We start from the raw sequence: 13,863 nt of genomic DNA on the forward strand, positions 1-13,863 counted from the left end.
CAATCTGGTTGTCTAAGACAAATTTGGGCAATCCCAAAATATTCCTGTCATCCTAGGTTAAAATATGTGGTCTTTGATCGTTGGTTTGACATGTTCACTGATAGCCTCTTAATAGTTTTTGCAATCAAATCTTCCCTCTTATGAAGTTCTGGTAGTGTTAGAAGATTTCAGACACTTCCCATGCACTTTGGCTATGACGAGTGTTGAACCAATAGAAGTGCAGAATTTGATAACACAATCAGCGCAACTTCAAACCACCAAGGAGATATGCTAAGTTTTTTTTTATATTAAAAATGAATGCTAAAGATCATTTACATTAGTATTATTTCACAACCTGGGTCACAGATGGATGGCATCAAACAATGGATGAGTTTTTATTCATGTTCCTGTTTGCTACGTCTTGATTGTCATTCAGTCAAACATTATGACAACTGAGATCTTATAGTCGGGCATGGGAATCTTATTCATGCAGTCTGACAAGCTACAATCATAGAGGATTACTAGTGGGAGTTGGGTTTTAGTTTGGAAATGCTGGTATTCTGTTTCAGCATAAACCGACTAAAATGGAAATTTTTGAAAATGGAGGTGCAGCTATCTACAATTGATCTGTGAATCGTTCTCTGATTCATCATGCCCCTCACATTGTACTGTTGGCGAGCGGTAGACTGCAAGTATGCATGATGGCAAAATATGCGCATACCCATTGGGTGTGAATGGTCATATTTTATGCATATTTACTTTAAATATATAATGTTGACACAGTGGCTCAGTAGTTAGCACACAAAGCCTCACAGCAAAAAGGTCGCTGGTTTGAGTCGCTGCTAAATCAGTTGCCATTTCTGAGTGGAGTTTGCATGTTCTCCCAAATGTTCTAGTGGGTTTCCTCCAGGTGCTCTAGTTTCCTCCACAGCCCAAAAACATGCAGTATAGGTGAACTGAATAAACTAAATTGGCCTTAGTGTATGTATGTGAATGCTAGAGTGTTTTCCAGAACTGGTTTACAGCTGTGTAAAACATATGCTGGATAGGTTGGCTAAGCCAAAGGAAAAATAATGAATGAATGTATAATGTTGATGAAGATTGTTTATCTGCAATGCAATAAAAACGTGTCTGAAAATGCAATAGTTTAAGAGCAGGATTAAATACCCTTTCCCCAAATTAAAACCCTTAAAACTGAGGAGCATCCAACCCTTTTCCTGCAGAACTTAGCTCCAACGACAGTTAAACTAACCTGAACCAGCTAACCAAGTCTTCAGATTCACTTCCAGACAACTTCTAGACAAGTGTGATACAGATGCAGAAACATGCCCTACTTAGTGAAATCACTGTAAAAAAATCTGAGTTCTCCATTCTGTTTGCCGTTATATTGCATTACTCATTCTGGTAATGCTATGTCTGCTAAGTAATAAATAATTGATGTTTTTTTTTTTTTTTTTTTTTTTTTTTTAAGTGGAAGTAGAAAAAAGCTCAGACAAAAAAAAGCACATCCCCGCTGTTTTCAAAGGAAAGAGTCTTCACAACACAATCTGTGTCACATCCCACATGCCATGGATGTCTCAGTGACATGGAAGAAAAATGATGGAGAGGTGAGGAAGAGCGGAAAATGGCGATCAGCGAGGAGGCTGGGAAACACACTTTGAGTGATCTGACTGGACAGCGTGGCACCAGAAATTATCATCATTACCCATGCTGCCTCAGCTATAATATGAATGCTCTCACCTCCTTCAGATGTATGGAGAAATGACATAACCATTTCATTCCATTTGCTCTATTTTGGCACATTTTCTAATCCCAACTTCAGCTTTGAAATCAGAGATCAGATAGCTGGTCTTCTTGTATGAGACACCCAAATAGATTATGCATTTAATAAATGCAAAAAAACATCCTCTGTTTGATCCTGGGTATATGTATTTTAAAATTAATTACCCTTTTCACGGGGAAAGTTCACCGTAGCTCTGAGAATGTTTAGCTTACTGTAGGCTGAAGCGCTAGTAAGGTAACCAGAGGGCAGGGAAATTACTTCTGGGATTATTGTTTTTGAGTGGAATCTTCTAGAGTTAATTAAGCATACTGTGGATTAACCCCTTCTGATCCCCTTTTTTCCATTTCCCAGTTAAAACACTGAGGTATGAAAACTTTGGAATGCTCAATTCTGTTCCAGGGGCCATGGGATCTACACGGCTTACTGTGATGTTGAGATTGTTTTATGGGAGTGAACTGTGCTATAAAGTGAATGAGTTGAGCAGCTCCTGTCCAGGGACGCTGGGAAGCCAGAAACACACTTTACGCAACAAAGCCAAAACATCACTATAGAAGCCTTTTTAACTTCACCATTGCCAACTTTATCTCACAATGGTGACTTTCTGCTTTTCTTATTTGTGAATTCCTTCCTTTTCTGAGGCAGGAATGGCCTACCATACAAAACATTTACTGTGATATGATGAAATGTTTGTTTTGATTTATAGATTATTAAAAAAACAGTTAACTGGGAAGGTAGCTTTTTGGCCACATGTTATGTTACATCATCTACCAGCTTGGGCTTATGCCAAATTTAGACTGCATGGTTTTAGCCCCGATTTTGACTTGCCAACAGGTTTTGAGAAATCGCCAACAAATGTCTAAAATCACAGGCAAATCTGTGCTCGTTCACATGACTAACAATCATACAGTGTGAACTATCAAAGACACAATCTGAGAGAATCACAGATGAGTCGCTGACACCCGTGAGATATTTGGTATGCTAAATATCTGGACCTGTTGGCGAATGTGTTCTGATTGAAAATAATATCGGCGATCACCTATAGCCAATGAGAGAGCGGCATCTACTAGAATGGGTATGGAGGATGGAGGAGAAGTTAAAAGCGCTTATTTTTTTTGGTCTATTTGGACCCAAGAAATGGAGGAAAAACTAGTTTGGCAGCAGCACCTGTGTCTGTTTGATGTGTCATTTGAGCAATATCACAACTGGGTTAAAAAAGAAAAAAGCTGAGGAGAAATGGCTGATTTCCTTCAAACCCAGGTAAGCAAAATAAAATATATTTTCTACCTCACTAAAGGCTTCTTTCTCATTATGTAGTTAATAACAAAATATATACTACATTATCTTGTGTATATACCTCTTCCATGTCATTTCTCGCATGTTTGGTTGTGAGATGTAGTTTGCGTACTGAGACAAAGTTGTCGGCGAATCTTCTATTGTAAAGTCATGCAGTGTGAAACTCCCTCTCGCCAATCTTGCAGTGTAAACACAGCAGCGACGAAATGCTACCCCAGATAGTCATGTAGTGTGAAAATATCTGTGACATGACTATTTTGAGAATCGAGCAGTCTGAACTCGGCATTAGTAGTCAATTCTTGCCACTAGACCTGAGACTACTGTACTAAATATTTTTTGAAGGAAAAACACAAGGAATGTCATGTGAACATTGTATTCAAACATATTCTCAATCCCCCTAAATATGTGAAATCAAGGTTGCGTTCAAAGACGTTTTTGCATTGGGGATCTACATGTTTTGCTTGGAGAAGAATTGTGAAATGACACCCCTGGTGTTAAAGAGAGAGAAAGGTAAAAGTCTCAGGTTTGGTTCGGGAATGGTTAAAACAGGAGAGGATTCTTTCCTCTTGACTCCTGGAACTCTCTTAAAACCTGACATATGGAAAAGAGCACAAGATTGTTTTAACAGCCTCAAAGGGCAGAGTGCTCCAAAGAACACTGTGAAGCAGCATGTGTGTGTGTGTTGGTTTTGGTGGTCTATGATTTGAAAGATTTGCATGAATGACATGGGTATGATGATTGTTACAAGTGTCCTTGCAATTCAAATTCAAAACTTTTAAAAATCTTACATAACATGATCTTTTGGATTTCAAAATTAGGGTTTATGGGGAAGGGGTAAGGTGAGGCTGTATCATAAGTGTTTTTTCTTTTACAGTGTAAAAAACATGCCTATGGTAAGTCCTCATAAAAGATCAAATTTAATATTATTGTGTTTGTGTTGTGCGCAAAATCAGTTTTTTTTTTCATGCAGGGTTAATAAAGGTCACCTAAGCTCAGGGATATGAGGAGATGTACAAACTCCCAGAGGAAGAGTGAGGACAGGCTGAGAGAGTGACAGATATTATTCCCAGATTTTAACTATCACATTAATTACTCATCAGTAATGAGATGGATGGATGGAAAATGAGAGGTGAGCGTGTGTGTGAGGGTCTGGACTGGTAGAGCTGACAAGGACAAAGGAAGGTCTAAAAAGTCTTTTGTTTGGTGCGATCAAGGGAAGTCACCAGACAACACAATACTTTTTCAGACTATCTACCGCTGCCCCTGTTTATTTTCTCAACAGAGGTCTTCTCAGAGTTCCCTATATTCCCAATGCTATCCCAAATGAATCATTTTGTTTATACTTGCAGAGATCCGTGCAAACATTTGTTAGTTTGTTTTAGGTTATGCGATATCTTTTATTAAGATGGACTTACTGTCAGGTCCGTGTGTCAGGTCCAAACTCGGACTGGAGGAACTATACATAGACCACTTCAGATCAGACATGGGGTCGTGGGTCCATCCACACATACTCTGCTCAAAGTCACACAGACCACCCAGAGACGAAAGAGTAGTGGGAGCTGAGGAGAAAACGAGAGAGAAACAGATTATACTAATTTTCCATGACCGCAGACCCTGGTGTAGGTTCTCCCATGTTACTGTCTCATGACATCTATATCCAAATCTATTCAATTGGATTGCTTTTATACTGTAACTGAAAAAAAAAATTGTCACAAAACCACTACTCTACCATATGCCCGCTGAGCTATCATGTGAATATCAGGGGCTTTCATAAATGAGGAACATTTTCATAACTACTAGTGGACTACTAGTGGAAGTACAAACTATTGGGAAGTTTGCATTTGCAGGAACTCAGATTCCTAGTGCAGAGTGTAATACAAGCAATAGGCACTAAAATGCTGATTTTAGAAAATAAATGGCACACAAAATACACAGTTTTTTTAAGTGTTACAAGATAAACACATAGAAAAAGGTAATGTTAGGAGCATTTAGCTGTTGCATTTGCAACGTTTTCTTTTTTTTTTTTTTTTGGAAAATATATTTTCTGAAAAAATATATTTTTTTCTGAGAAAGCCTTATTAATATTTAGGTATATTTTTAGCCCTCTTATTCGAGATTTCAATTGCACAACTTATATTACACAATACACAACATAAAGACATCACATTGTTTCCATCCTCCATTCTGTAGTTCAGTTGTTAATTTAGTTTAATGAATTCCGAGCAAGCATTTTTTGTTTTTAAAATATGTCTAATAGATGTCTATTAGACGTCCAAACATAGTCTTCTTGGCTAAAACAAAGGGCTGTCAGTGAAAATCTAATAGATACTAGACTAGTCATCAAATAAACAGAAATGAATGACTACACATATAAACCCACACGGAAAGAACCTATATAAACATATATTTTAATATAGGTTTTGATATAGGTTTTTTTCCTATATTATATGTGTATATATATGCACATATATGGGTACATATATGTTCGTTTATATGTTAGTAAAATTATTAAAATTCAGCTGCTAGACAACATTATTTAAAATAAATTTACATTTTATTTACTTAATCAAATAATACAAGAAATAAATATAGAACAAGAACAAAAATAAGGTAAAAAAACAACAATAAAAAAAGACAAACATTTTGCTATACATTTCTTTTTTGACCTATAGGCAAGGCATCATGCATGGGAGTTGCCAAAGTGAGATATGAGCTATATAGGAGACATATCATGTATGAACATAAAAGGCTTTTGTTTGGGCTATTCTTAGATGTCTATTAGATTTTTAATGTCAGCCCAGGTTTAGCCTTGTTTCAGCCAAGCTGTCTATATTTAGATGTCTATTAGACATCTATTAAACACAAAATTGTTTGCTGGATTGCTTGATGTCACTCATTGCCAGCTTATGTTACTTCAGAGTTCCAGCTGGAGCTGGGGATGCAACCAGGAAATTATTCTTGGGGGAAATTACTTTTCAAAGAACCAGAACATGGTGGCTAGTTGCTTTGACTGATTTCCAATTATTACCTAATGCCCCTGTAATGGGATGTGTTGTGAGAAAGCGCACCAAAATAAATTATTCATTATTTGCTGCGCTGTAGCAAAAACACATGCATTATAATTTAATTACTGTAGTAGTTTACAGGGACGGGTAGTATAATTTCATACATGTATTTCGAATATGTACTGAATTTCAAAAAGGAAATAGTATTTTGTCAATTGCATTTAATAGGGTTGAGGAATATGGCATCATATTTTCTAGCAAAATACCTCAGTGTCTGGTAGTTTTTTAGTTTAAAAATACTTTGCAAGAAGTTTAAATCAACTCATCATCTCAAAAACATAGCAAGAACCAGATGCTTTGTTTCCAGTGAAGACTTAGAGAAACTTGTTCATGCTTTTATCATCAGCAGGGTGAATTACTGTAATGGACTCCTCACTGGCGTTCCCAAAAAGACAGTCAGACAGTTTCAGCTCATCCAGAATGCTGCAGCCAGAATTCTGACCAGAACCAGAAAATCAGAGCACACCACACCTGTCCTCAGGTCTCTACACTGGCTCCCAGTTACATTCAGAATAGATTTTAAAGTATTTTTACTTGTCTATAATTCACTAAATGGCCTAGGACCTAAATACATTACAGATATGCTCACTGAATACAAACTTAACAGATCACTCAGATCATTAGGATCATATAAACTAGAAGTTCCAAGAGTTTAGTCAAAGCAGGGTGAATCAGCTTTTAGCCACTATGACCCTCGCTGCTGGAATCAGCTTCCAGAAATGATCAGATGTGCTTCAACAATAGGCACATTCAAATCAAGACTGAAAACACATCTGTTTAGCTGTGCCTTTACTGAATGAGCACTGTGCTGCATCCGACAGATTGTACTATTATGTTTTTCTCTTCTTCTTCATTCTTTTATATCACATTTTACCCATTTTTATTATTTGTTTTTATTTTTATTTTACTTGATTCTTTTATTTTTGTTCATGTAAAGCACTTTGAATTGCCACTGTGTATGAAATGTGCTATATAAATAAATTTGCCTTGCCTTGCCTTGCCTTGCCTAAATGATGACATCATAGAAAATTCCGCATCTGATTGGTGCTTTTACAGTAGTTTTCTGAACAGAAAATTTATCAGTACTAAATAAGGTGATCAGCGGTAGTGTAATAGTGAACAAATTAATCAAAGATTTTTCATGTTCCCTTATTTAAAAGCATTTTTTTTATTTCACAAAATACAGTACAAAAAATACAGTATTTTACTTTGATACATGACATGTGGCTGCTGTATATTGTAGTTTATTATGATAAAATATAAATTGATGTTACTTTTTATTTTATTTTAAAAGACATTTCAATGTTTTTTGCCCAATCATTTTCATGAGTACCCATCCATAAGCTGCGTGACATTGGCTTGTTCATTTAATAGCACTAGTGCTAAAATAGTAATACAGAGCTTGACAGAAAAGGAGAGAAGGGTCTTAAATAGAAACACATGAATGAGAGCACATATAAATACCAGGTAGAAATGCTAATTCCTGTCATCTGACCACTTGTGATTACTGAAAACATCTTCCAGTTTTACTGCACATGACAGTTTAACGTCTAAGTGTATATGCATGCTTATAGTATACAGAATGTGCACAGATTCTAATGTCACTGTAGCAGACAGTTTACCGTCTGCTTGTATATCACTGTATGCACACATACTGCTGCCAGTGCTGTGCTAACATGCAGACACTGACAGACTCCAGCACAGTCTCATCTACATGATGCTCTGTGCCTCAGCATTTAGAGGGCCTCCGTCAGCCATCCATCGAAAAGGCATGCTGCTATGCTAGTTAGCATAATGTTAGCGTTCATGCTGCGAGCCTCTACTCATCAACACATAAGTGTGCACAAATGGAGGGGCGGCAATCTGTTATTAGAGCTCTGGGAAAAGCAAGGCTGCAATTACGCAGCGGAGTACTGTAAATACAAGTGGATGTATGATCTACTGAAATGCCTGCTTATATAAACACTAATGAACGAGACGTGCTCTACTAGATGTTCCTATTTAGTCTTTATATACGCATTGATCTGATTGGATATATTGATTTCCACTCTATGAGATCTGAGCTTGCTCATTACAGCAGTATATTCTGCCAGTAAAAGTGGTCTGTTTGATTACCTGGCGTTCTGTGTGCTGTGCTTGTCTCCTCCTGAGCTGGGATAGTTGGCGTTGCAGTGTCAGGAATGGTGGTAGATTCTGAAAGACAAAATAAGTAGAAAATGCAACATTTTAGAAACAAATATGTTAAATAAATAGCCCTACCTCACGAGTAAAGGTAATTGTTTTACTTTTGGATAACTATTTTACTTTAAAACAACTATTGTCAAAGTCTAGATCATATAAATTCATACGATTTCATTCATAATTTATTTTTAAAAGGAAACACAATCAACCCTATCACTTATTGGGAGATGAGCAAATCGTACTAAAATGTACAAATAAAATCATACACATATTTGTCACAACTTATATATTTAGGCCTGTAGCCAGCCTGGTGAAAGGGTTTTTTTTTTTTTAATTATGAACCTTTTTTGTAGTTTAATTATGAAGTTTTAAATAATTTTTAAGCACTATTTTTTGCAGCATTAGCTTGTCAGATAGTCATCAAGCACACTTTTTGATGTACCAAAAACATTTTCTAAAGATTTATAAGAAAAAAAAAAAATATATATGATAATAATACTTATTATTCAAATACAAATGTATTACGTCACATATAATCGGGGAAAAAAATGCTGTTCAAATTTTTAATGAAAAACTAGCCTATTTTCATTTATTAGGCAAACACAAACTGATGACCACATTCAACTTTCCTCAGTCACACTGAAGCAACAGCCAAAAGAGGACTTCGATGGTTATTTTTACAATTTATTATGACATAGCAGTCATAATAGGACAAATGAGCTTGTGTATGGAACAAACTCTGGACTTTTATCAGTAAAGGGTAGGTCTTTCGAACCACCCAAACCCCTCTGACTACGGGCCTTATTTTGTATATATGTTACTGGCAATGTGTAAAATCTGGCATTCTATAGAATGTCTAGGAAATGTGTAGAATGCCTAAAATCGAACGTCAAGTGTGAAATGATTGTAACTTTATACATTGCCTAGGCATTCTATAAAATGCAGAGTTGTCGTGCGGCAGAGTATGTAACTGGCCTACTCCCAAGTGGCGCTTGGGTCATTGTTTTTGATTATATCATTTATATTTATAATTATATTATTTTGATTATATCGAAGGACGTGAGTGTTTTGTTTTTAAAAGATGTCTAATGGATGTCTAATAGACGTCTAAACATAGTTGTCTTGGCGAAAACAAAGCAAAATTTGTACTGTCACTTAAAATCTAAAAGAAGTATAGGCCAAAACATGACTAGTCATCACACATATAAGCTACACACAACACATATAAAGTCTATTAGATTTTTACTGACAGCTCAATTTTAGCCTTGTTTTAGCCAAGCTGTCTTCATGTAGATGTCTATTAGACCTCTATCAAACACACAATTGTTTGCTGGGGAATGTTACTGTAAGACAGCATATTGCTGATATGAGGTTCCACTACCACATCACAGACGATATAGTACCAAATACTTTCTCAGTTCTGCTGTCATTGTTTTGTTCTGTAAGAACATCATATGCTTTATTTTGTAATCTTTTGACTTTAAAATAGTTAATGATCAATAAAGGCTTTTGTTGTGCTCTTCTGATACGTTGCCTAAATGATACTTGCCATTCAATATAGTGCCTAGGAATTGTATAGAATGCGTACAATGAAAACAATTATTCCAAGACGACTACTTGGATTTCAAAATCTTTTTAAGATAAGTGGTTGTAAACAAATTATTTTAGATGAGTTTAAACAAACGAATAAATTTTGGATGAATTTAAAAAAAATTAAGTTAAACATTACTAAACTTAATTTGTTTGTTTAAATTCAACCCGTATAAATTGTTTGCGACAATTTTGCAGACATATTTTTTTTTCAGTGTAGGAAAAGTATGCAAAATCTTTGCAAAAATGTGATATTTCATATTTTGCCTAAAACCATTAGGCATTCTATACATTTCCTAGGCATTCTACACAATACCAGGATTTCACACATTGCTGGTAACATATAGACCAATTCATTTTTACAGGACAAATTAAATTGAATTGAATAAAGAACAAATTCCAGGATCCAATCACATTTCCATAATTGATTAATGCTTCACTGTCCATCCCATATGCTATACCTATTGTTTTCTATATAAGATTTTTGTACCACTTCTGAAGGGTTTGCAAGCGATCCAAACTTACGCACACATTGTATTTTGAAAACACTCCTCAAATATGAAATGACAGAATAATCACACATGATCGCACACCAGCATCTGCCCCCCCCCCCCCCCAAAAAAAAACTGGCCACAACCCCCAGACACACGCAAACCAGACTGAGGCAATTAAAAATGTGCACATGCACACGCTGCATTTACAATAGGGGAAATATTACAAAACCACAACTAGAAAAAAAGAGAAACTGCAACTGCAAAGAAACTGCAAGCATCTGAGAACGATTTAGTGTGAACTGCTCTAATTGAGAGTGAGAGTATATAGTGTAAATGATAGATTCATCATTACACCTCAGACAACTGCATTTACTGTAACAGTTAATGCTACGATGCCTTTAAATGTTAAACCGCTGATGCCACAGCTATTTTCCATGAGTCATGAGACTTCCAAAGTGGTGAAACTCTCTTTAGCTTTACATCTGTGTGTTTCCTCACAATTTCTCGTCTATAAAGAGATGTCATAAACTCCCATAATAATAACAAAAAACAATAAATAACAAAACTTTCAGAGTGGACAATTTCTGCAGTGCTCTTACGTGGTTTCTGCGGTGATAATTTGTTATGACAGAAAATGTTAAATCAGCCACTGCATCTCTCTTCGTTCCCTGCGGGGGTTCGAGCGAATGAAGATTTAGAGACAACGAGGCGTAAATGAGTAATGATTGTCAGCTCTTAAAGTCATTAATGTCATTACTCTTAACAATTCCCTGCTTAATTGGCAAATACGTGAGTGGCGTAACACTAATCATGTAGACACTTTAGCACAACATGAAAAGGAGAGGCCTACTGTAATATTAATATGTTATTAATTTCTATAAGCGGGTGCGTACATGAAAGGGATGCACCAGCTGGCTGCCTCTGACATTAAACTCAATTAATTTTCTGCCCTTTACAAATGCAATTAACCTCCCAGCAAGTTCTGGATATCTGAAAGCTCTTTCTCTTGTACTGTAGCACACCTTTCTCTCTTTATTACAAAGATAGAAAAACAATACTGTAAAATTGGGATTTTTATTTAATATTTTACAGTAAAGTTATGTTCTATTTGAATGTATTTTTAAAATGTAATTTATTCCTGTGATTCAATGGTGAAAAAACAAACAAGCAAGCTGCAATGTAAAGTGTTTAAACCCTTAAGGGCTAGTTCTTAATATCAACACCCTCATATTAAACCCCTGAAAACTTTATCTTCAAAACACAAAAATGCACACTATTGTCTGATCCAAAGCATATAGGCCAACAAAGCCATTCTTACAGTTCTTTTGGAACACACAAGTAGATAGAGCTTTCTATGATTACAGTTGAACCACTGAAGTGACATTAAATGTTTTTTTGGACTTTCTGAACTTTAAACGTCTTGAGAGCAATGCTGTCTATGTAGGATTAGAGAGCTCTCTGATTGTCTCCGTCAGATCTAAAATATCTTAACTTGTGTTCGGAAGATGAACAAAGGTCTTAAGGGATTGGAACCGAATGAGGATGGGTAATTGATAACAAAATTGAAGATTTTAGGTGAACTAATTCTTTAAAATGAATTATACTACCTGACAAGAGTCTTGTTGCCTATCCAAGTTTTAGGAACAACACATAAACAACATGACTTAACTTCTATTTGATCATTTGATATCAGAAGTTTCTTATATGAAAAGCAAAGACCTCTAGATTACATTTATTTTGCCAAAATAAAATATGATTATGCCTTGATTTTTAATTATTACATTAGGACAGTAAGGTCTGACTTTGCTTAGATAAAAAGTCTTGTCATTTAACAGAAATCATTAACAGTATAGAACATTAAGTCATGGTGCAGTGTAGTCAAAAAACTTATTAATAAAGCCATCTGGAATGGCAACGCAGACGTATTTGCAGGACTCCCAGAGTTCATCAAAATTCTTTGGATTCATTTTCAATGCCTCATCCATCTTACCCCAGACTTATTCAATAATGTTCATGTCTGGTGACTGGGCTGACCAATCCTGGAGCACTTTGACCTTCTTTGCTTTCAGGAAGCTTGATGTGGAGGCTGAAGTATGAGAAGGAGTGCGATCCTGCTGAATAATTTGCCCTTTCCTGTGGTTTGTAATGTAAAGGGCAGCAAAAATGTCTTGATTCCGCAGTCTATTGATGTTAACATCCACTTTGCAGATCTCTCCCACAGCCCCATACTGAATGTAACCCCAAACTATTATTTTTCTTTCACCAAACTTGACTGATTTCTGTGATAATCTTGAGTCTGTGTAAGTTCCATTAGGTCTTCTGCAGTATTTGTGATGATTGGGATGCAGTTCAACAGATGGCTCATCTGAAAAATCTACCTTCTGTCATTTTCTAAATGATCAACTAAAAGTCAAGTTATTATTTGTTGCTTTTACAACTAGAATCGACATATACTTTTGTCAAGTAGTGCATGTTTATGTGTGTTTTACCAGGACTGATGGCGGTAAAGAAATCAATGTAAGTGAAAGTACATATTAAAATATGTTTAGATACTGAAACATTTTTTTTTAAAACTGATGCAACAATTACTAACAGTAAGTTTGACACCTAGCATTCCTCTTCAAGTGATTTTATAATCACCACATATGAAATATGTTCCTGACTTCTGATACCTGAAGCCCATCTATAGATCCGAGCAAGACACGGCAATAGATTTCCAATATGCTCCAAAGCCCTACTGACGGAGCCAATTGATTTCTATCCCAGAACTCTCTGGGCGTCGCCTGAGATTTCCTCCACAGCCTGATAACACATTAAGGCCATGAAATGTTTCCAAGTCTTAAAAACAGAGCAGATATTTACAAGCAAACACCCGTTTTTGGGGTTATTCCTCATCACCCTGAAGGATTACTTTGTTTTTAACCTTTATATTCAGTGCACAAAGAAAAGTTAGTCATGCCTCATGGGCTCCGCAGAGCTCTGGCAATCTCTGACTCAGCATTTTTGTAGCAAGACGGAAAAAATGTTCAATTATGTAGAAAGCCTTGGAGTAAATCTGTGCCCCTGGCATGCGGACGGGCTGTTCTGCAGCGCCTGACTGAGATCTTGAGCTTATAAGGAAAAAAAAAACGAAGACTGATGTGTGTTTGTTGGACTGTGTGGAGCAACAAACAGAAAACAGGAGTCCAATCGGATCAGCAGGAATGAAACTGATCATCAAAAGCTGATGTGAGTGAATGAAAAACAAAGTACACATCCACATTAAACCTAAATTGCAAACATGAAACACAAACGCTGATGCTTATTCATAGGCAACCTAATTAAACATTTCCAACTTGAAAGACAAGACTTTTGGCCTCCAGAATCCAATAACAAAGGCATTTTCCAACTAATTAAAGCTTTTGTCTCTGTGTCTTTTGAACACAGAAAGTAACAGAAGGTTTATCGTGTTATCTGTGAGCTAGTAAATTCCCCAAAT

General features: G+C 36.1%; 1 protein-coding gene across 3 annotated transcripts in view; it reads right to left on the reverse strand.

Moving 5' to 3' along the window:
- The window catches only part of nrp2b (neuropilin 2b), a 138,011-nt gene that overhangs the window by 14,881 nt on the left and 109,267 nt on the right, over positions 1-13,863 (reverse strand). For all 3 annotated transcript variants that reach the window (XR_012384922.1, NM_212966.1, XM_017357663.4), the window contains 2 exon segments: positions 8,236-8,313; positions 4,471-4,614 (listed from right to left, as the gene is read on the reverse strand). Coding sequence is in view for 2 of the 3 variants with exons in the window: in NM_212966.1 (NP_998131.1) it covers positions 4,471-4,614; positions 8,236-8,313 (222 nt within the window). In the remaining variant the exon portion in view is untranslated.

The sequence above is a fragment of the Danio rerio genome, chromosome 9 (genome assembly GCF_049306965.1).
Source record: "Danio rerio strain Tuebingen ecotype United States chromosome 9, GRCz12tu, whole genome shotgun sequence".
Lineage (NCBI taxonomy): Eukaryota > Metazoa > Chordata > Actinopteri > Cypriniformes > Danionidae > Danio > Danio rerio.